Source organism: Schistocerca nitens, chromosome 3, assembly GCF_023898315.1.
Source record: "Schistocerca nitens isolate TAMUIC-IGC-003100 chromosome 3, iqSchNite1.1, whole genome shotgun sequence".
Lineage (NCBI taxonomy): Eukaryota > Metazoa > Arthropoda > Insecta > Orthoptera > Acrididae > Schistocerca > Schistocerca nitens.
Window position 1 is genome coordinate 206,714,609 of NC_064616.1, and position 23,892 is coordinate 206,738,500.

The following is a 23,892-nucleotide window of genomic DNA, read 5'->3' on the forward strand; positions in this document are numbered from 1 at the left end:
AGTCCAGCACTAGGTTTGAAAAAACTTGTGACCTGGTATTCTGACCCTAAATCATCCTGCAGAAGTTGGTCCACACCCCTAGCATGCGAACTACCTAGCAACAAGACTTTTCTCTTTGCAGACTTCCCTACACTCTTATTCAATTTGCTGCTGAAAGCTTGTTGAGCCCTGTCTACATCTACTTCTGTGAGAGGCTCATCAGTTTCTGATTGAGGCAACAGGTCAAACCTATTTTGTACATTAATAACAAAGCTGTCAGAAGAATCTCTTGGCCTGTTCCTTATGCCTGTTGCGACTTCTCACTGTTTACCCTTCTCCCCCCTTAACCTGCCCAGTTCTCGCCTAGCCTCATCTAACTCAGCCTGAAGGGCAGCAATTTTCCCCTCCTGTTCCACAATCTTTCTATCTCTACTGCATAGCCTACAGAACCACTGATGAGTCTCGCTCATTTTCCCAATTCCCACGCCACTACAATCGTCCCCAATGAAAAAAGTTACTACATCCATCACACCAGACCCCGGAGCTAACGATTCTACGGCACGTCAGGCACTTTACACTCATGGTACAAATCGATTTTAGTGACAGAAAGACAATTAAGTTACCGGAAAACAATGAAAATACATGTACGAAAAATTAGGCCTACTTGCGACTATGTAAACAGTGGGTCAGAAGTTTTTTACTGGAAATTACTTAAGAGATGATGATACTCTACAGATATAAAGGGGCAGCAAACGTATTTAGCACAGTAAACTATCAGTAAATGCACTTAAAATTGCAGTATGAAGTTTAATATGAAAGCTCAAAAGTTCGGCCTGGCCGCGATATGTAAACAAAACGAACTTTACGTGATTACTGTGAAAATACGCGAGTAAGACAAAAACCTTTAATGGTACGCTTGAAGAACACTATAATTAACGTAATAAATTAGTTTAAAGGGTTAAAACAGTTTATTACTACTTAAATTACTTACCTTGTACGAGAGCTGTGACTCAGACGTCCGTATAGCAGGCGCAGGGCTACCCTTGAGGATATAAAATGTAGACTGGCAATGGCAAAAAAAGTGTTAAAGAAGAAGAGAAATTTGTTAACATTGAATATAAATTGAAGTGTTAGGACATCTCTTCTGAAGGAATTTCCATACAGTGTATCCATTTATGGTAGGGAAATATGCATGATAAACAGTTTAGACAGGAAGAGAATAGAAATGTTTAAAAAATAGTGCTGCAGAAGCATATTGAAAATGAAACGGGTAGCTCATGTAACTAATGAGGAGGCACAGAACAGAACTGGGGGGGGGGGGGGGGGGAAGGAAATTTGTGGCGCTGCTGCATCTCTAGAAGGAATTAGTTGATGGTACACATTCTGAGACATCACCAGTTTAGTATGTTTTGTGTGTGTGTGTGTGTGTGTTTGTGTGTGTGTGTGTGTGTGTGTGTGTGTGTGTGTGTGTGTACGCGCGCCTAGGGGGGGATAAAAATTGTAGAGGGAGATGAAGAGATGAGTACAGTAAGAAGATTAAGAACGATGTAGGTTGCAATAGTTATTCAGGGATAAAGTGGCTTGCCTGGGATAGAGTAAGAAGAAGCAGCAAAAATTTCTGTAATAATGCAGTGGAAAAATGTTTTCATTTCGTGGTGTGTTAACAAATTTTAAGTGCTGGAAGCAGAACAGCTCCACGAACCCAAAAGCAAACCACGTGTAATGCAATACCGAAAGGCACTACCACTGATCATGCTTAAGTGAACTGAGGCACAAAGTGTTGGCAAAACAGAAATTGCAATCATTCAGTTACACGTAGACACAACCGGAAATTCTTTGGTATAATGTTAGGAGCAACTGAAAATTCAGAATATTTAAGATTTCTTTCTGTTGAGTGGTTTATTGTTTTCTAAGAAATTTTGAAGGAAACACCAGCATCAATAAGAAATGTAGCTGATAAGGCAATAATAGCTGCCTTGTAGTTTATGCAGGTGTGTTCTAACAGCCAAAACATTAGGACAATTGCCCAATGAGAGATCGAATGCCACTTGGTGGGGTTGCGTGTTCACGACTCAGTAAGGAAACAACACCAACAGAGAAGAGAATTATGAGGAATCATTCTCGCTACAATATGTGCCGCAAATGGGGAAATCCACTGAAGTATGAGACTTTGACAAATGACCAATCGGTATGGACCGGCACCTAGGAACGCATGTCTCAGAAACGGCAAAGCTGGCCATCTGTTTGCATATTACTTTTGTTAGCATCTCCAGAAAGTGGTCAAAGGGCAGTGAAACTACGAGTTGGCAGCAAGGTATAAGACATCTGTATATTGTGGAATGTGCGGGTCAGAGACTCACCCAGGATAGGTGGCAATCTGTGTTCGATCTGAAATCAGAGTATAATGCTGGTGCAGGCATGAGATTTTTAGAGTGCAACGTCCGGCTCACAATGTTGAACGTGGTCTCTGCGGCATCTGACCGCGACTGTGGTTGTTTCCTTGGACGCCATCTGTGGGAAGGACAAGTACTCGAAATGTCGACTGCACTGTGAATATGGGCTGCCAAGACATTATTGTGCTGTGGGGACAAACATCTGGACTTCCATAGGACCTGTGATAATAACTGAAGGCACTATGATAATTGTGGGCAGTACAAACTTTATTGTGTGCCGTCTGCTTGGTGTCTTCTATGGTGGTTATGGCATATTCCAGCAGGATAACTATCAGTGTTATGAGGCCAGAATTGTGCTACAGTGGTTTGAGGAGCACCGTAGTGAACACTCACCTATGTTACAACCACCAAATCTGCCCGGTCTGAATCCAATAGCACACATCTGTAATACTATGAAGTGCCAGCACCCTCCAGCCCCTGGCCAGCAATTTATGTGAACTGTGTGGTGGCACATAACTCCAGAAACCTTGTGAGGACTCGTCAAATCGATGCCCCAGGGATGGCTGTATGTATATTCGAAGAAAATATTATGTTCTAATATTCCAAAAGTTTGTTTTATTGGATAAAACACAGAAATCAGACGCAAAGAAAAACTTCAGGTTATCAAGAAAAATGCTTGTCAGAAATAGATACAGTAATAAGATCTCATTAAAAAATTGAAGAGTTGCTACAAAGTTAAAATTATTTCCTACCAGACAGCTGCTAACAACCTACTTCAACAAAAGAATTTAACTATAATCCACAGGGAAGCCTGTTTTATTGAACAGTGTAGGAGGAGCTACTTACATTATTATATTTTTACTTTCACATTCTAAAGAATCTTCTAGCTTCCCCCAAACTTTTCCATACTACTAGCAGTAAGTGCTTTCTTGTCATCGGCACAAAGTTTCTGGATATTCCTGAATACTCTTCTCCGTTGTAACTGAGAGTCGGAGAAAGTCACCCTTTTTCAATTCTTTCTTCTGATGTAATGTCAAACACTAAGTTTTGTGAGTGAGTTTTTCAGTTTCTACATTAGTGGGATCTTACTCAGGTCATCACATACCAGTTCCATTTCATCATGTGAAGCTGAATTGTAACTATCTGTTGAGACTGGAACTTTCTTTGGTGTTCCAAACTACTGCATTTGATTTCCTTCCTCAGACACTTTTTGTGTCGTTAACATTAATACTATGGTTAACAACCACACTTAGCTCCTCCTCCTTCTGCTTCTCCTTCTTCCATCAGTATTAACATATCATTGTTGTTACAGAAATGCATCTCTTATTTGCCAACTATTAGATAAGCATTAGGTTTCATTATAAAAATGCAAACTGTCTCTTTGGTTAGCATATTATTAGGCAATAAATGTTTACTTTCTAGATATTTGACACTCGCCTCCTGGATCATTTATAGGAAAATCCCCAGTTGCTTTTCTTGTGGCAAAATGTTGAACCAAAACCAACCAGTGCTTCCTGTATTGAAATTTGCCTGCAAAATTCACACAGTTTCTCTGAAGTATATTATGCCTGTAGTTAATATGAGCATTAATAGTTAAGTCCGTACTGAATACAATGTAGTTCAGTTCCACCATTTGTATACTCATACATACCAAAATGAGCTCCAAATCGGTGTTCATGGAAACTGTTTTTTGTATTTTCTTACTGTTGGCTCTAAATATACTACTGATTTTCTTCCAGGGCTATACAAAAAAACTTTGTGGATATGGAAAACATGTTTGACTTGCTTCAAGAAGATCAAGAAGTTTTTGATGCACCTGGAGCAAAACCTCTAGAGGTTGTTAAGGGTGAAATAAAATTTGTGAATGTGAGCTTTTCATATATTCCTGAAAAGACTGTATTGAAAAACATTTCTTTTGAAATACCTCCAGGACATACTGTTGCACTGGTATGTTGCCCATATTATTATTATTATTATTATTATTATTATTATTATTATTATTATTTTGGTAAATGTAATCCTTTTAGATTAAAGGAGACACTCAACGAAAAGCAGCAGAAGCACTAAGTCATTGATAGGCACACAAAAAAGAAGAGAAAACTTGCTATCTTTCCTCAGAAGAGGATTACTCTGAAAGCTAGCAAGTTTTCTTTTTCTTTTTGTGTGCATGGTTTTGGTGAATAGTCTCCTTTAATCCAAAAGTATTACTATGAGAGAGAGAGAGAGAGAGAGAGAGAGAGAGAGAGAGAGAGAGAGAGAGAGTTTTGGTGCGTAGTACACAACTCGTCAAAATTAAGCACTGTCTTTGTGCATTGTATGTGGGCATGCTTTTTTATTCTGTTTTCAGTATTGGTTGAGGTTTACATGTCACGCATATTGCTCGGTCAACTTAAGCGCCTCGCTAACGCAAGTTGCAACCCTCTGCCACTAGAGGGCTCACAGTTCTAGCATGTAACATAACGGTTTGTAGGATTACTATGACATTATGTGAGAAACGATATGCTGTAATTGAGTTTCTAAACACGGAAAACATGTCTCCAATTGAAATCCATAGAATAATGGAAGCTGTATTGGGATGATTGTGTTAACATAAGTAACGTGTGAGATTAGGTTGTTTGTGCTCACGTAATGAAGGATGTGGTGGCAGTAACCTCAACGTGTGTGACAAAGCTTGGAGTGGATGATGGCATATGGCAGTCGAGAGGCTCATCGGAATGGGATTGATGAACTCTTCACAGAATCATTGTGTAATACAGAGACAACTGTCAGGTAAGTATGGCATGTCATAAGAGCATGTACAGGCTATCGTTGCAGGACTGCGATACAGAAAATTGTGTGCACAGTGGGTGCCTCAATTTTCTCAGAGTTCATCAATCTGATTCTGCCAAGTCTCTTCGGTTCCTGTTCACTGTCGTCCACTCCAAGCACTGTGTCACATTGAATTTAGCACCTCAGTTTTCTTAATTACGAACATGAATAAACCAATGTCGCACATTAATGATGCCACACATTAATGACCCTGATACAATCACCACCATGCACGGCTTTCATTCTTCTATGAATTTAAGTTAGAGGCACGTTTTCTGTAGTTAGAAATTAAATTACGGCACCTTTTTCCTCGTGTGCTGACATAGTTATGTTACACCCTGCCATATTATGGCTTACAATTCAGAGCCCTCTAGTGGCAGAGGGTTTCACCTAGCATCAACGAAGCGTGAAACTTGACCGAGCAATATGCGTGACATGTAATGTGTCAGCCAATATTGAGAACAGAATAGAAAATTTTCAGCACACCATTGTATGTTAGGTATTGAAACTAGACTCTGTTGACATATGTTGGAATTTAATATATTAGTTTTGAATTCTTGTATGTGGTTCCATATTGGTATTGTATGTGCCTTGAAAATTGAAAGGTTCCTGAATTTTGCATGTGCATTGTTCTGCTCAGACTGGATGACATTTTGTAAGTTACATCTTGTACACAGTGAGCAAGAGAATCTAGGTTGAACTGTGACATCATTGCTGCAGGTCAGTTGCTGTGATACGTAAATTTATACAAGTGTACGTGTGTCTGAATGCAATTTTTTTTAGTTGGGTTGCATTGGTAAAACAGAGAAATTATAACTGAAATGGTTAACATTACATATTGTGATATCCAGTGCAGTTAACTCTGTTACGAGAAAGAACAAGTGAAATTGGTGTTGGTTGTGAAGCAGCAGCTTTCAGTTAGCCAGGTAACATTAATCACAACAGAAATTGCTGTGCTTTCAGTTAGTGCTGAAAAGGTACTAGGAATAGTTTGTATAGGTTTTGGCAGTTTCAGTATTAATAAGTCTATCAGGATAACACTCAGTAATTTTTTTATAAGCTTGGTCAAGATGTTGATCAAAGGAACATTTTGATGATATTTTTTAATAATTTGGAGACAGACCATCTAATGATGCAAATTTGGTGCCCAGAGAGTTTACTTTTAGTCTGGGCATTCATATTAAAGTGTTGACAGATCATTTGGGCCAACACTTTTGTAAGAGGTATCCTGAATAAAACGTACTCGGTTTCTGAGCCACGTCAATTCGAATCCTACCAATTAAAATGTTAAAATGTAATTTGAGGAGTGCATATATCAAAACATTGTAATTCATAAACAAATTTCAGCAAACTGATAATTCAATTTTGGCTTGTTTTCTTCCTACATGGTGATAATATTGAGTTGCTAGTTTTAAAAATAGACGAAATGGTATCATAAGTTTCTTTGTCTCCACTAATTAGCTTGAAAGTTAGCTGTTATATCAAGCTTTTAATAGCTTGCCAGTGACATAAAGCTATGCCGTTTGCAGTCATTACTGTTCATTGCAATGTTTTAAGAAATTGGAAGAATTTTAAAGAAGAGATAGTAGGAAAAATTAAAATAGCTGTGTAAATGTCCTGTAGTGCAATAAGTAGATAATCCAGATCTGCTATTTTATCTATCTTTTTGTATGAGGTACCATATGTGGAGCAATAAAAATGCAAATCTAGATGGTCAACTGTGAAGCCACTAGACAACATGAAACAAGACATATTTACCAACAAAACATATTGTATTTCTCTGGGTCTTCGGTCGTCTTTTGTTTGACAGTTTTTTTTGTTTATCCAGTACAAGGGGTGACATTGTCAAAGGTTCACCTTCCGTTGCTGGCAATGGACTGGAGTCAAGCCTGTGGACCGGAGATAATATTATACCTATCGCATCAATGTATGAGGGCTTTTTCATGTTCATTACCACTGTGGTTCTCACCTAGCTACCTGCAGTGATCATTTGCAGCACTATAGGAATCCAGGATGCGTTTACCTTGAAGCTTTCTTCTTTCATGTTGAAACTACTGCTAATATTTACTGAGCTACTATGCATTCATTCATTAGAAACATCTACTTGCATGATCTTCCTATGGACATAGTGCATTATTATTTTGTACTTTTATTTACTGTTAGAACTTTCATATTTAATATTTTGTCATTTAATTGAGAAATTTGTAGCAGTTGATGAGATTAAGATTTTTTTTTTGGTTTATTTCTGTTGTTTTTTGCTAGCTTCTAAAGAGTAGTTTCACCATGATATGGAATGCAAGTTAATTCCACTCGTGCCTTAATTTTAATTTTTTTGTAGTTATCATGTGGTTAGATACTAAAACAAGTGAGTTTTAACATGCAAAACTCCTAATTGTAAGTGTTATTAATTCACTTAGAGAAGGGTAAATACATAATGCACAGGTAAAGTGAATTATCTGCTCCTATGTGTCAGACCAAAGAACAAATGCTCAATTTGAAATGCCATTGGTTATTACTCATATTATTTCTTAAGCCACTCCCGGTGTTTTTTAGTGAAAAGAACATCATTAATGTTTAAAGCTGTGTTTCATATCGGGTTTTCCATTCTCTAGGTTGGACCATCAGGTAGTGGGAAAAGTACTATTGTAAGACTGCTATTTAGGTTTTATGATGTACATGAAGGTGGTGTGTACATTGACAACACAAATATTAAAACTGTTACTCAGAGTTCTCTGAGAGAAGCCATTGGTGTTGTCCCACAAGACACTGTTCTTTTCAACAACACTATCAGGTAAGGTATTAATTTGTCCTTAGTCTTTTGTGGTGACGTGCCTGACTAAAATCTTCTCAGTTCACAAGCAGTGTCACTTCGAATAAAATACTGGTCCCGCAGCAGGCAGAAGCTGCTATGAGCTGCCAGACTCGCCTTCCTGCACGTATGTCACTTCGGCCATCTCTGAAAGGTTACAGACATTGCTATTGTGTCTATAAAAATGAAACACTGCGAGGCCCTGCAGTCAGTGATTTTTTTTACTCATGATGATGATGTGTTTTTGTGTGCTTGCATAGTTCGATTCTTAATTACATATTTCTGTAATGAGAGGTGTAGTACAGCATTCTATTAATGGTAACATGTACATTTGTGCAGTCTGTAGCGCAGTAGTCGTGTGTTTCTTTTGGATGGTCAGTGACCACTCGTCACAGCCATCCAGCCAGCCAGCCATTGGCCTTCTTCGGTTCAGCACCAGGAGACTAGCAAGTCACATATTCAACTTTTATGTTCATTGTTTAGTTCCCACATTAGCAGTAGTAATACAATGGATAGGGTGCGTGTGTGCTGTGTGCAGACTCACTCTGTGAGTGGACAAGTGACCACTCTTTCAACAGGATCCGAGCAGGGCACATGGGCGGAGGGGTTTACAAGTTATTAGGAGGTTTACTAGTTATTAGGAGCTCCAGTGTTTGGCACCTTATTGAGCCCCCTTAGGGAAATAGTATCCAGGGGTGGAAAGAATTCCATTGTGCACTCAGCGTGTTTGCTGGTGGGCCTTATCCGAGATGTGGAGGAGGCTCTGTCTGCGACTATTGAGGATGCAGTAGTTGGCAAGTTATTGACGCCTATCATGTGCGTTGTGATGACATCATCAGTTCCTTTAGGTGGCTGGTAAAAATGAAGACTGCTAGCCTTACTCCCAGGGTGCAAGCAGAGCTCAGAGTTTGCAGCATCGTACCCAGAGTTGACGGTGTTCTTCAGTTTGGAGCTGAGTGGAGGGTCATGGCCGGATGCTGTCAATTCTGACAGTCATGGCCACGGATTTCTGGACCTGCATTACGGTGTGGAGAGTTGTGGGACTCCTCTTTATAGGTCAGGGGTGCATTACACAAAGGAAGCAGTTACTCGGATAGTGGAGTAAATCAAATCGTCGAAGTATTCATAACAAAGTTCCTGAACTTGATATCCTCCAGGAAAATTGTCATGCTCAAATTATTCTGTGAACAAAGACCTGCCTGAAACCCCAAGTTGAGAGCTTCAAAATATTTCGTTAGGCACGGAATGTATATCGAAAAGACAGATTAGATGCTATAGGAGGGAGTGCGTTCATAACAGTCAACAAAAATATTGTGTCTATTGATGTAGTATTTAAGTAGGACTGTTAATTAGACATGAGTAGCAGGCCTAGGCAAACTCACGTTAATTATCGAATATTTTTACTGGCCACCTGATTCTGCTGTTCAAGGAAAGTCTACATTCAGTAGTGCAGGGGACAAAAAAAATCTCGTGCGGTATTAGTTGGAGGTGAATTTAATCTACGCGTATAAAAAGGGTCATCTATTGATTAAATGCAGGTGGTATGGACAATCAGTCTTGAGAAATATTTAACACATTTTGCCAAAATTGCCTCCATCAGTTAGTTAGACAGCCCATACATAATGGAAATATTTTAGCCCTTGTACCTACAAACAGGCATGATCTTATTGACAGTGTCAGTGTAGGAACAGTGTTTAGTGATTATGATTTCATCATAGTATCAATGATTACTGAAGTTAATAAACCAGTCAAGACGAGTAGGTGAGTGTTTCTGCTAGGAAAAAAAAAAGGCAGTTGTTAATGTCCCCTTAGACAGTGAATGGACATCATTTAGCTACAATATAATGGATGTAGAGGAATTATGGGCTAAGTTTGAACTGATGGTAAATTGCACTTTGGAGAAACATGCGCCAAGTAAGTGGATTAAAGCTGGAACGGACCTTCCATGGTGAAATAATAAAATTCAGAAAATGCTGAGGAAACAGATTGTAGCACTCTTGGTTAAAGGGGAATGTGCAAGTATTGACTGGCAATAGTTAGTAGAAATTAGTTTGTCTGTAAGAAGATCAATACGTGGAGCGTACAACTACAGGGTGAAAATTATTGAACTATATGAAACAAAATCGTCAAAACCTCTGAACAGTTTGCGATGGGACATTCAAACTGCATGGTTGACTGCAGGGCATGAAGGTAATCAGTACGTGCATGTGCACACGCCTTGTTGTTGTCAGCCATTTGATGTGAAAATGTCACAGTACAGTGTGCCTGAGCATAGCGCTTGTGAAGGCCTACTATGCGAGCAATGATATCCTATCTGTGGCTCAAAGGAAGTTTGCGACAGAGTTAGAGATAAAGACAACTGGTCCCAGTGTGCTAACGATCAATAATTCGATTAACAAGTTTGAGAGAATGGGTATTATTCGTGATGACTGTTGGCAATGTCTGTCATCCGTAAAGGGTGAAAACGCCCGAAAACATCGAGAAGACGCATACTGTGTTTCAAACTAGCCCCCACGAAATCGATCAGATGAGCTGCACAGCAGGTCAGAATCAACCAGTATAAACTGTGACAAATTGTTGTTGAAGACCTTCATCTCTTCCCACATGAAATTAAAACCCATCAACCATTAAGCCCCAAGGCCCTGGAACAGCAATTGTGTTTCACTAACACTATTGTCCACAGAACTGAACAGGACTTCCATGTGAATATGGTTTGGTTTCGTGACGAAGCGTACTTTCATTTGCATGGGTTCGTCAATAAGCAAAATTGGTGCATTTGGAGGACTGAGAATCTGCATTTTACAATTGAGAAGTCTCTTCATTCTTAACAGGTGTCTGTGTGGTGTGCAACATTCACTCATGGAATACTTAGTGCGATATTCCTTGATGGCACAGTGACTACCGAACAGTATGTGAAGGTTCTGGAAGATGATTTCATCCCCATTATCCAAAGTGGCCCTGATTTTGATGAGTTTTGGTTCATGGATGATGGAAATCTACCCCATGAAAGGAGTAGAGTGTTTGATGTCCTAGAGGAGCACCTTGGTGACCACATTCTGGTTCTGGGGACCCAGAGGCCACTGCCATGGGCCTCGATTGTCCGCCATGTTCTCCAGATCTGAACACGTGCAACTCCTTTTTGTGGGGCTGTATTAAAGACAAGGTGTACAGCAATAGCCCCAAAGCCATTGCTGAGCTGAAAACAGCCATTCATGAGGTCATAGACAGTATCAATGTCCCGACACTTCACTTCAGTGGGTCATGCAGAATTTCGCTATTTGTCTGTGCCACATCACTGCCAAGGATGGCAGGCATATCGAACAGGTCATAACCTAAATCTGAATATCTGTAGTGATGTTTACATGTTGAATAAATTTTTGCATGCCATAATTTGTAACTAATTTATGATTTTTTTTTTTTTTTTTTTCATGTAGTTCAATAATTGTCATCTTGTACTTCAACCATCATAGCTTAGCGAAAGATCTTGCTGAGAACCTGGTTTTATGTAGACTCAGTAAATGGGTCGAATACTTCTGTCCAACCACTCGTCAACCAATCTGGGCTGGCAGTAGGAGACAGCCAAAGGAAAGCTGAATTTAAACAACTGAAAGAGTTGAAAACAAATAAGTCCCCAGTTCGAGAAGGAATCTGAGTTCGGTTTTGTGTGCAGTGTTAGACCCTTACTTAGCTTTCATCTATTGTGAAACTCGCACCCATTGCAAAGTCTCAGGTGACTTGAAAAAAGTGCAGGTGACTCCTGTTTAAAAGAAAAGTCAAAGAACAGGCATGCATAATTACAGACCAATAACGTTAACATTGGTGGGTTGCAGAATTCTTGTACACATTCTGAATTTGAATATAATATATTTCCTTGTGACAGAAAAGCTCCTGTCCACAAATTGGCATGGATTTAGAAAGCATCACTCGTGCGAAACTCAGCTTGCGCATTTCTCACAGGATATCCTACAAACCATGGATGGAAGGCAGTAGACAGATTCCATAATCCAAGATTTCTGCAAAGCTTTTGACACAGTGCCCCACTGCAGCCTGTTGACAAAGGTCCAAGTATGTACTTTAAGTTCCCAGGGATGTGAGTGGCTTGAAGGCAAGTTTTCATAGGAGAAAAGGTAGGCCTATCATCAGGAGTGCCCCAGGATGATGTGACGGATTTCAATGTGCGGTTGTTTGCTGGTAATGCTGTAATACATGGAAAGGTGTCTTTGTGGAGTGACTGTAGAAGTATACAAGATGACTTGGACAGAATTTTTAGTTTGTGTGATGAGTGGCAGTGTGCTCTAAATGTAGAAAAATGTAATTTAATGCAGATGAGTAGGAATAACAATACTGTGACATTTGAGTACAGCATTAGGACGATACTGTTGATACAGTCACATTGATTAAATATCTAGGCATAACATTACAGAGCAGTATGAAATGGAATGAGCGGGTCATGTTGGTAGTAGGGAAAGTGAATGCTCAACTTCATTCTATTTTTGAGAATTTTGAGGGGTGTAGCTCTTCCATAAAGTAGACGGCATATAGAATACTTTTGCGAACCATTCTCTGAGTACTTCTCGTGTGTTTGGAATCCCCACGAGGCCAGATTAAAGGAAGACATTGAAGCAATTCAGAAGTGGGCTACTAAATTTTGGTACTGGTAGGTTCGAACTACACGTATTACAGAGATGCTTTAGGAACTAAAGTGAGGATCGCAAAAGGAAGTCGACATTCTTTTTGAGGAACACTATTGAGAAAATTTAGAGGAATGGCATTTGCCGCTGACTGCAGAACAATACTACTGCTGCCAATTTATATTTCACATAAGGACCACAAAGATAAAAGAAATTAGGGCTCATATGGTGGCATATAGACAGTCGTTTTTCCCTCGCTCTATTTGAGAGTGGAACAGAAAAGGAAATGACTAGTAGTGGTATGTGGCACCCTCCACCATGCGCCGTATAGTGGCTCACGGAGTATGTATGTAGGTATAGATGGCGGAGATTGGTGTCAAAAGCTCGTGTTTCATTCAATGTGATGCAGCTTGTAAACTGAGAACATTTTGTTCATTAACATATTATGTATTTTTTAATCATACATAGCAGTTAAAATGATAAAATTAATATAATTACAAATAATTTTCTTAAAGATAATTACTTTTAATCCATGTTGCACTTTTGTAATTAGTGTAGTGCTATACATGATTAGACTTGCACAAAAATAATATAAACCAACATATACTATAGTATAATGTAGTATACTATAGTGTAGTGTCACAGTTGGCACCAGGTACAGCCCTTGTAAACAGCTGAATGTAAAGTGTAAATTGCAGACAATGGGGCTTATTACCATCGCTCTCACACAAAAAATGTTGCTATTACTTGAAATGGACTGTGGAAGTTAGTGCACTGTTGTTTCTCCACATTAGGGAACGATGACTCAGTGAAGTTCAAATCGATAAATGTGTTACCCCCTGTGATGTCAGAGGCTAGAATAGGCGTGTGGTTATTCCTTGCCTGTCATAAGAGGTGATTGAAAGCAGTCTTAACTGTAGTAAAGCTTCTATGTTGACAACATGGTTATTATTAGGACACCAGTCAATTTCAGATCATTTCACAGTCTTTGCTCAGCCCTTTCCTCCACTTTTCTAAATTTCACAAAAGTGTGGGCCATTTTGGGAAACCACATCTTACAGGGGCGAAGGAACAGAGCAACTAATTTCAGAACTTGAAGGCTGCCTCCTTAACACTTGAGCTGCAACACATTTCAGTCTGGCCCATGGAATGAACCCAGCCATAGATATTACAGTCTGTAGCCCAAGCAAATCATATTTAATCCAGTTACCCATCCATGGTGACATCTGAGACAGTGACCACTCTCCTAGCACTCTGTTTCTTAACCCACTGACTGATGGAACGTGCACCACATTGGTCAGATTTCAAAAGCCAAATGGCAAGCTCCACCTTCAAAGCAACTTCTTAAACCAGTCAGGACAAGGATATCAAAGGAGTGGTACAAGGTACTATTTGATATTATTATTATACGTGCTGCAGAAGCATTGATACCCAGTTCTTCAGGTCTTTTGCCCTGGAAACCTGTGGCATGGTGGTCTGAAGAAACAGTTGTGGCTATCAGAGTGCATCAAAAGGCACTTCAGCAACACAGACGCCATTCTTCTACTGAACATTTAATACCATGCAAGAGAGTTAGAGTGAAGGCACAATTTTTAATAAAAAAGAAAAAGCAGGAGTGTTAGGAACAGTATGTATTACTTTCTGGGGTTGGATAAAAATATGAAAACACTGCGAGAAATGCATGCCCGAACATAAATGCAGATGCCAGGCAAATGTGCAGGTTGCACATTTGTATTTGACCACAAACGGCACATGTGAAATGTCCTCAATAGGTTGCAAGTGTCAGTCGTGGTCAGAACGGGGTTCTTTGTAGGTGTGAATGCATTGTGTCAGAGGTAAGTAAATTTGAATGTGGGCAACTTGCTGCTGCTTGTATGGTGGGTGCTTCTGTAACTAAGGTAGCCAAAGTGTATGGCTTTTCAAGAGGCACTGTATCAAAGATTTAAATCGCTTACAGGGAAAGTAAAAATACATCGTACAGTAAGTCACTGTGGGGACAAAGGTGTGTGACGAGTGATCATGATAGATGGTCATTGAAGAGGATTGTGACAAAAAATACGATAATGACACCTGCAAAAGTGACTGCAGACTTGAATGTGGCACTTGCTAACCCTGTCGGCACCAAAATGATACGAAGAGAGCTCCTTGAGCAGGAAATTACAGGGCAAGCTGGTATTCTAATACCACTCGTCATTGATGCTAATTCCCGTAACAGGAAAACATTATGCAGAAGCCATAAAACCTGGGGCCGGCCGGTGTGGCCGTGCGGTTCTAGGCGCTTCAGTCTGGAACCGCGTGACCGCTACGGTCGCAGGTTCGAATCCTGCCTCGGGCATGGATGTGTGTGGTCCTTAGGTTAGTTAGGTTTAAGTAGTTCTAAGTTCTAGGGGACTGATGACCACAGATGTTAAGTCCCATAGTGCTCAGAGCCATTTGAACCATAAAACCTGGACTACAAAGCAATAGAAGAAAGTCATTTGATTGGATGAGTCTTGTTGCACACAGTTTCCAATTTCTGGCCAAGTTTACGTCATAAGAGTGAAACATGGTGGGGGTTCCATGATAATTTGAGCAGCCATAATGTGGTATTCTTGTGGGGCCCCATGGTTGCTCTGCAAGGTCACAATACTAACAAGATTGTGAGCATTTTGGATGATCAGGTCTATCCCATGGTACAATGTTTGTTTCGCTCTAGGCAAATGCCGGGATGGTTCCTTTCAAAGGGCACGGCCGACTTCCTTCCCCATCCTTCCCTAATCCGATGAGACCGATGACCTCGCTGTCTGGTCTCTTTCCCCAAACCAACCAACCTACAATGTTTGTTTCCTAATGGTGATGCTGCATTCCAAGGCTATAGGGACCCTGTTCACACAGCTTGCATCGTCCATGACTGGTTTTGTGAACGTAAGGATGAATTGTCTCATTTTCCCTGGCCACCAGTCACCAGATCTCAGTGTTATTGAGCCTTTATGGCCTACAACAGAGAGAAAGGTACATGATCACTGGCCATCATCGTTTCCTGAACTTCCCACCATTTTGCAGAAAGAATTGCATAAGATTCCCTCCAAAGCCATACGAGACCTGTTTTTATCCATTCCTAGATAACTGGAAGCTGTTTGGAATGCCAACTGGTTTCCTGTACTGTATTAGGCATGGTAATGAAATGTGTTTTTGGTGTTTCCATAGTGTTGTCCAACCACTGTATGAGAGCCCACACGCCATCAACTCAAGTAAGGACTAAACTCTGCTGCACATAAGAGCACCCACCATACACAGTAGTTTGTGGCAACATTTGTACTTATCATACGGTCATTGCTGAATGTCTGCATGCAGTAACTACCATCCTAATTTTCTGCCCCAGAAACTCCTGGTGGAGCACATCACTTTATCCTTCCATGCACACAGCTTTGATTCGTATAATGTTCCATGCAGTGAATGAGAGTTCTGCGGTACTTTAGCATACTGTGATGACGCAGCCCCTGGACCTGATAAAATCTATAGTCAAATGCTTAAACACATTAGCCACGACAGCATAAAACAAATCTCCAGGTTCCCAGAATGAGATATTCACTCTGCAGCGGAGTGTGCGCTGATATGAAACTTCCTGGCAGATTAAAACTGTGTGCCCGACCGAGACTTGAACTCGGGACCTTTGCCTTTCACGGGCAAGTGCTCTACCATCTGAGCTACCGAAGCACGACTCACGCCAGGTACTCACAGCTTTACTTCTGCCAGTATCTCGTCTCCTACCTTCCAAACTTTACAGAAGCTCTCCTGCGAACCTTGCAGAACTAGCACTCCTGAAAGAAAGGATACTGCGGAGACATGGCTTAGCCACAGCCTGGGGGATGTTTCCAGAATGAGATATTCACTCTGCAGCGGAGTGTGCGCTGATATGAAACTTCCTGGCAGATTAAAACTGTGTGCCCGACCGAAACTTGTCCCTGTGAGCTGCATCTTTGGTGATGTCTCGATTGTCTTTACTTGTGGAGCATCAACAACAGCGTTTGCTTTTCCACTGACAAACCATTTGTATGAATTTCTGGCAGTGCAATGAGTTTCTTCCACTGTCTTTACGCCTTGGGCCTGTTGCTATTCCATTCACTGAACCTACAAAATTCCTGGGGCTCATGCTTCATAGGAAAATTTCTTCATCCTCCCACTAGTCTTATCTGGCCACCCACTATACCTGGCCCCTAAATATCCTGTGTGTCCTCAGTGGTACTTCCTGTGGAGCTGATCGGACCACCCTCCTCTGTTTGTACCGATCCATTGTCTGCTCGAAACTAGACTATGGGTGTTTTGTTTCTGCATTTGCACGTCCGTCCCTCTGATGCCATCTCAATACAATCCACTATCATGGAGTCCATTTGGCCACTGGCACCTTTTAACTTGTCCAGTTGAGAGTTTGTACGCGGAAGCTGCCATACCACCTTGATGATCTTCTCAGCAGATACGCATGCCTTTTGTCTGCCATGTCTGGCCATCCATCCTATGCCTCCTTCTTTGATGACTCCTTTGACCACCAGTATGGCATGCATCCCCCTTCTCTGTTACCTCCTGGAGTTCGCTTTCAGCTATTGCTCCGTCAGCTTAACTTTGCGCTACCTGCTTCTTCAATATAGACAATCCCATGTCGCTGCTATACAAGCACCTAATCTTGAAACTGCTACTCAGCTGCGCCATGACCAGTCGGGTGCGGCACTTACGTCCTCTTCACATAGGGGCTGCTGCTTTCGCGTTGTCATCCTGGAGAGGGGTCGATCAGCACACGGTTGGCCAACATCTTCTCACAACCATCTCTTATCTATCGTTCCCGACTGGTTTGTTGGCACTTGACTTTACACTGTAACATTCCTCCCCTCCCCCCCCCCCCCCAAAGCAATGGACCATCACCATATATGGAGCGTGACAATGGTGAGGGAGGTAGGAGCGTGGACGCTGTGATGGACTGGAAGCTGTGGCTGCGGGGAATGTCAAACTTTGTCATATCCCGCTATCCAGCCTTCACTCTGATGGAAACGTTCCCCGGAAAATGCCCAGAAGGGTACGCATCCACCTCCTGAGGACCATAACAAGATGTAGAAGGCAAAGGCTGCTGCAGTGTGGGTGGGTCCAGCTCCATTGGTAGGACAAGAGGAGGTGGAGATGGTGTAGGTTCCATCTCTATGGGGGTAGTCCTGCGATGTCGTGCTGCCACCTTCTGGCGGCTGCTGTGGCTGCACTGTCCTTGGGATCCGTGAATCTGGGGGCAGAGATATGGAAGGATCACCATGCATGTGATAGTGGCGAATTTGATTGTGACGTCGGCACTGCAATCTGTTGGAACATTAAATTAGATACTTGCATGCTCCAAGTGGACGAAGGATCTCGCCTCGTGCCCACCATCTGCTGCCACTAAAAACCCTGAAGAACACAATATCGTGCAGCGCAAAGCAATACTTGTGGCCTTCCTTTGGTGCTGGATGCTGAGGAGGGTGGAGCAGTGTCCGATGGCAGCAGCCATGAAGCAATTCCGGCGGAAAGGTCCATCTTGTGCATGCGAATGACAGGAGGCGAGAAACAGTTGCGATGCTTGATCCCTGCTGTGTGTGGTGTGAAGTTTGGCCATGTACTACTTGAAGGTTCTGACAAAACATTCCGCTTCACTGTTTGACTGTGGTTTGAATGGTGCGCTAGTTGGATACTGTATGCCATTGTGTTCATAGAATGTTTGAAATTCATTTGACGTGAACTGAGGGCTGTTGTATGACTTCAGGCAAACCTTCGAAGCAAAAAATACAGGACAACACCTGAATTGTGCTAAATGACGACGTTGAGTTCATTGACGCAGCAGAAGGAAACTCGATGTACGAATCAACCGCCGTCAACCAACGAATGTTCCAAAAGTCTATGTCCACACGTTGCCATGGTGATAGAGACTTAGGCCAAGCAGAGAATTTTTGTGGTGGAGTGGACTGAATTTCCACACATGTGACACTGACGTCATCTTTTCTACTTGGGTGTCCATACCCTGCCAAGTACAGTGTCGACGCGCTACTGTTTCGTACAAACAATCCCCCAGTGTCCTTGGTGAAGTAACTGCAACACTTCTTTTGGCAAAGCTTTAGGGATCAACACATGTGACTGTCCACTGTCATTTTGAACAAGAATTACACCTTGCCATAAGTGAAATTATGCAGACATTGCAAAGTATCGGTGCACTTCAGAGTTCTTAATGCTATGCAATGAGTGAGGCCAATGTGTGCGAATGTATTTTAGCAAAATGTTCAAACCTGTATGAGCTCCCGTGGCCTGTGCAATTTTCCTATAATTCAGAGGAAAGGATTGAAGCAGTTCAGAATCCTGAGCATCAATTGGACAAGAAGATGCAGCAGATGCATCAAAGTCTGTATCAGGGCCAATCGGAAGATGTGAAAGTGCATCCGCGTTACCATGTTTAGCTGTCAGACAATACACAATCTTGCACTGGTATTGAGAAGACAACAAAGCCCATCTTTGCAGTTTTTGTGCAGTTTGTACAGAAACTGGCTTCATCAGATGAAACAAGGACTACAATGGCTTGTGATTAGTTATTAAGTAGAATTTTCTGCCATACAAATAATGGCGGAATTTGATGACACTATACACAATAGCCAGTGCCTCTTTCTCTATTTGTGAATTGTTACACTGTGCTTTGGACAACACTTCTGATGTGAAAGCAATAGGCCTGCCTTTATCACAAATTCTGTGTGAAAGCACTGCACCGATAGAAGCGTCAACTTGCAACACAACTGGTTTGTCAGGATCAAAGTGAACCAAGCATTGATCACAGAGCAATGCATCTTTATGTTTTTGAAAAGCTTCTCAACACTCGTATGTCCAATCAAAGGGAACATTCTTGTGATGCAAGTGATGCAATGGAGCTGTGATTTGTGTAGCATTCGGTATGAACCGAATATAATAGATCATTTTTCCTAAGACTGACCACAATTCTGTGACATTGTGGGGGGAACTGGCAGGTCCCGTATGGCTAACAAATGTGACAAGAGGTTGTACATCTTGACTTTCACATGACCAAGATACTGCAACTCAGGTTTAAAAAAAATCACACTTGTCCAGTCTACACTTAAATCCTGCTTTAGATAACACACGAAACAAAGCACGCAAATTTGCAATGTGTTCTTCAGGTGTATGACCTGCTATGATAATACTGTCCAAATAGTTCAAACAATTTGGTACTTGAGTAGTCAGATGTTCCAAATACCATTGGAAAATGGCAGGTGCAGAAGCACTGCCAAATATTAAAACAAGCCCATATAAGTGTTCACATTGAGATTCTTCATCTAGTGGTATTTGAAGATACGAGTCGCGCAAATCAATTTTTGAAAAGCGACCAGCGCCTAACCTGTCCACGATATCCTCCGGCATGGCAATGGATAAGTATCAGTGACAGTTTGTGGGTTGACTGTAGACTTAGTCAGCACAGAGGCGAATGCGACCTGAAGGTTTGGGGAGTAAAACCAGTGGACTTTCCCATTGACTAGCTTTATGGGTGCAATAGCTCCACTATCTTGCAATTCTTTAAATTCAGCAGAGACATTGTCCTGTAATGCAATGGGAACACTTCTGGCCCAGCAAAATTTCAGCTGAGCATTGTCTTTCGTAGTAATGTGTGCAACAAAATTGTTAGCCTTGCCTAAACCTTCAGAAAAGATTTCAGGGAATTCTTTCAGCAAGCTAGCTACAATGTCTTTGGCATTGAATGCAGTCACTGACAACACATTGACCTGAATTTTAAGCCCAAACGAATCGAGGCCAAATATGTTCTCACAATCGCATGATGATAGCACAGTGAAAGTCACAGTTCGTGTATGCGAGCAATACATGGCAGGCAAAGTACATTTTCTGAGAACAGGAATGTCTTGCCCATCATAAGCTGACAGGTATGGGCTGTTTCTAGACAGGTCTGGGGAGCCTAACAGTTCATATGTGTTACAATTCAGCAATACAACAGAGGCACACGTGTCCAACTGAAACGTCACACATTTTCCACCAATACGCAAATGAACAGAGTTTGTTGGACTGACGTAGCACTGAATAAACTGTTCACTTGCTAGTTTTGCTAATTTGTGTTTTGAATACACTGCATTGATTACATGGGCCTTGTGATTAGCTTTGTATGAGTGGGCAGAATTCTTATGTTTGTTCAGTTGCAAACATATGGATTGTATGTGACCTGTCTTTCCATAGGTGTAACACTGTGCTTGTCTGCATAGGCAGTCTTGGCGTGTCTGCTGTGAATAGCACCGAGTGCATGACTTAATTCTGTTCGCCTGTTTAGAGAGCTGTTTACGCTAAGTGTTGCATGCACGCGCTGTTGCTGCCTGTTGGGGCAGTTGCAAACAAGGGACGACTAAATCCAACAAATTGATGGCTGCTCCAATTTATCAACCACTATGGCACCTGAATCTTAGTGATCGAGAAATTGCACTATGTGCTGAAGTGATGGATCTGACTGTTTCAAAATCTGTTCTCTAAGTTTAACATCAGTTACATTGTACACGATTGCGTCACGCAACATAACATCTGAATATAAAATTTGAATTTGCATTTCCTCGTCATATCCTGCAAATTTGTTACCCACTTGTGATAAGATTGTGCTGATCTTTCCTTGCAATGAAAGAATTGGTACCTAGTTGCTACTACATTCACTTCGTTGACAAAAAGTAATGTAGTTGCACAGTACATGGTATGTTTTGAGCAGTTACATGGGCTTCATACTGTTGCAGCCATTAGAGTCGTTCCTCTTCTTTTTCGTTAGACTGGCGAAAAGGCGGTATAGCACTTGGAGCTACAGGTATTGCTTGCTATTCTGTTGGGCATGCAGCATTTGCCAGCAACTGCTGTACAGTGTTCTGCAGTGTGGCTATCTGCTGCATCTGAAACCGAAAAATCTGTGTTAGCTGCGTCGCATCTATCGTTCGCAGCTGAGACAACTGAGCAGGGGATGGTAGAGGTTGGTTGCTCATTTTGGAATAGGCAAAGGCAATAAATAGACAATGCCACCTGAAAACACTGATTAGCAAAAACACTATAGGAGACCCTGTTATAACATGTAATACATCCCTGCAAAGAAAAGACAAGGTAGAATTAAGGCACTAGCAAACCACAAAAGCCCACGAGGGAAAAAAAAAAAAAAAAAGGTGGCAGCTAGGCTTTGCAGTGTCGCTATGTTGTTTGATCACCTACTTGTCGCCTCATCATTAAATATTATGTTTCCATGTTAGTCATCAAATATAGGGTGTCCAGGAAACCTCCTTACTTGGATCACTAGACAACATTCAAACAAATCGTTTTAATGAATTTTATTACAAAAAAGTAAATGACAATACTTAACTTTGCGAATCACACAGATGATTCATAAGCAATCTTTTTCAATACAGACAGTGCTAAGTCACTGCTATACAAGTGCCTAATCTTGAAGCTGCTATTCAACTGGACCGCAGACCGCGACCAGTCAGGTGCGGTGCCTCTTTCCTCCTCACACAGGGGCCACTGCTGTCGTGTTGTTGTCCTGGAAAGGGGTTGGTCAGCATGCAATTGGCTGATGTCTTCTCACAGCCATCTCTTCTCTATCGTTCCTGACTGGCAAGCCAGTGCCGGACTTTACACAGCAACATCTCTGATGATCTCTGCACTGCTGTCTGTCAGCAAGTGGTGTCACTTTGGCATCAGAAATGGTCTTCCCTTCATAGAAATGAGCTCTGGGGAATTAAACCTGCCCCAATGCTTGGCTGACCACCTCTCGGCACTCTGTGTCATTTTAGCCACTGCCATTTGTTAAGTGGCGATCTCCCACCACTTTGTGCTCATTGTCATCAACCATTGACAATTCGCCATTTCCTCACAGATTGCCCTTTTTTAACAACTTACGTTCTAATGTATGATTGTCGTCATAGTTATCGGTTGCTTTAACGAATGATGTGCGGACTGTCAACCGTGTTTTACTTTTTATCTGTGTCATAGCAATATGGCAAAGGATATTTAATCTTTAGTTTAGGACCTCTGTTTTCTCTGTGATGTATTTTATGGACCTTTCTCCAAGAGAAAGTACCTGTTTTTAGCAGTCTTTCCTTCTGTTGATTGGGCTTAATGTGTAGTTGCTCTTACCTCCTTTTTCATTTTCGTGTTCTAAGGTTCTGATATGAGTATGTATGACATTAGTTGTTTTTGCACCCTAAAACAAAATAAAACAAAACTACAGCAATGCCATTACGTCTGTAATGAGGAGCAGTTCCTCTCGAAATGTGCTAAGGGTCTGATCGAGGCCAGAAGCTCACTTTCTGGCAGTTGTTTTGTTGTGCCTATCTGCAACTCAGAATCTTTGCTAGATGGTGAGTTGCAACTATCCTTTTCATAATATTGCTATGTTCCATCTTGGATTTTCTGTTTGTGTATAAAGCAGTTACATTTAGAAAAATATGGCACATAGTTCTACTAATATATAAAAGGAATGGGATAATTTTCACATTTTATATATGTTCCTTGCTGCTAGCACAACAGTCACATAGATGTGATTCAGCTACTCTAAATTGTCAATCTGTGTTTACAATACTCACATACAACATATACACTTTGGGACATATGGCATTATGCTTGTATGAAGAAGATATTGACATCTGATAAACCATACTAAGTGAGTTTCTGTAATATACTTCTTATGCTTCAAATAAATCTGTAGCTAAGTTCTAAAGATTTATATTGTCAGTAGGCTTCTGAGGATTACAAATTAATTTGTTGCATCCAGTAAAGCATAATTAAAGTATATTTGCAGTTGATGGCTGAATTGTATTGTGAAAAAAGTTGTACTTTCATGCTATGAGCAGCACACCCATATCTCCTATAACTGATTTACTAATACTTGCTGTAAAGCAACATACTGGTTCAATTAATTTTATGCGGCCGGTTATTACACAAATATTCACTTTACTCGCACTACTTAGACAGTAAAAGCAAGGGGTGTCACTGTCCTTGTCACTTTGCTAACCCTTATAACATGTTACAACTCATAGTAACAAAATACATTTAAAGAATAGCTCACAAAAACTCTTTGTGCTACGAAATTATCCTTTCTATATAGCAAAAAATGACACTAATTCTTTGTGCAACCACATAATATTCTCATTGAAAATCTGTGATTGCATCTGTTTCTTTATGACACAAAAGTACAATGAAATCAGTAACCACACAAAAATCATCCACAATAGAACAAATAAAACAGATTACAGCA

The 23,892-nt window shown here is 41.1% G+C and overlaps 1 protein-coding gene across 5 annotated transcripts in view; it reads left to right on the forward strand.

Moving 5' to 3' along the window:
• Positions 1–23,892, forward strand: part of LOC126248154 (ATP-binding cassette sub-family B member 6) — a 129,285-nt gene that overhangs the window by 67,951 nt on the left and 37,442 nt on the right. For all 5 annotated transcript variants that reach the window (XM_049948896.1, XM_049948894.1, XM_049948892.1 and 2 more), the window contains exons 10-11: positions 4,112–4,319; positions 7,793–7,971. In XM_049948896.1, coding sequence (XP_049804853.1) covers positions 4,112–4,319; positions 7,793–7,971 — 387 coding nt within the window. The remainder of the gene's footprint in view (positions 1–4,111; positions 4,320–7,792; positions 7,972–23,892) is intronic.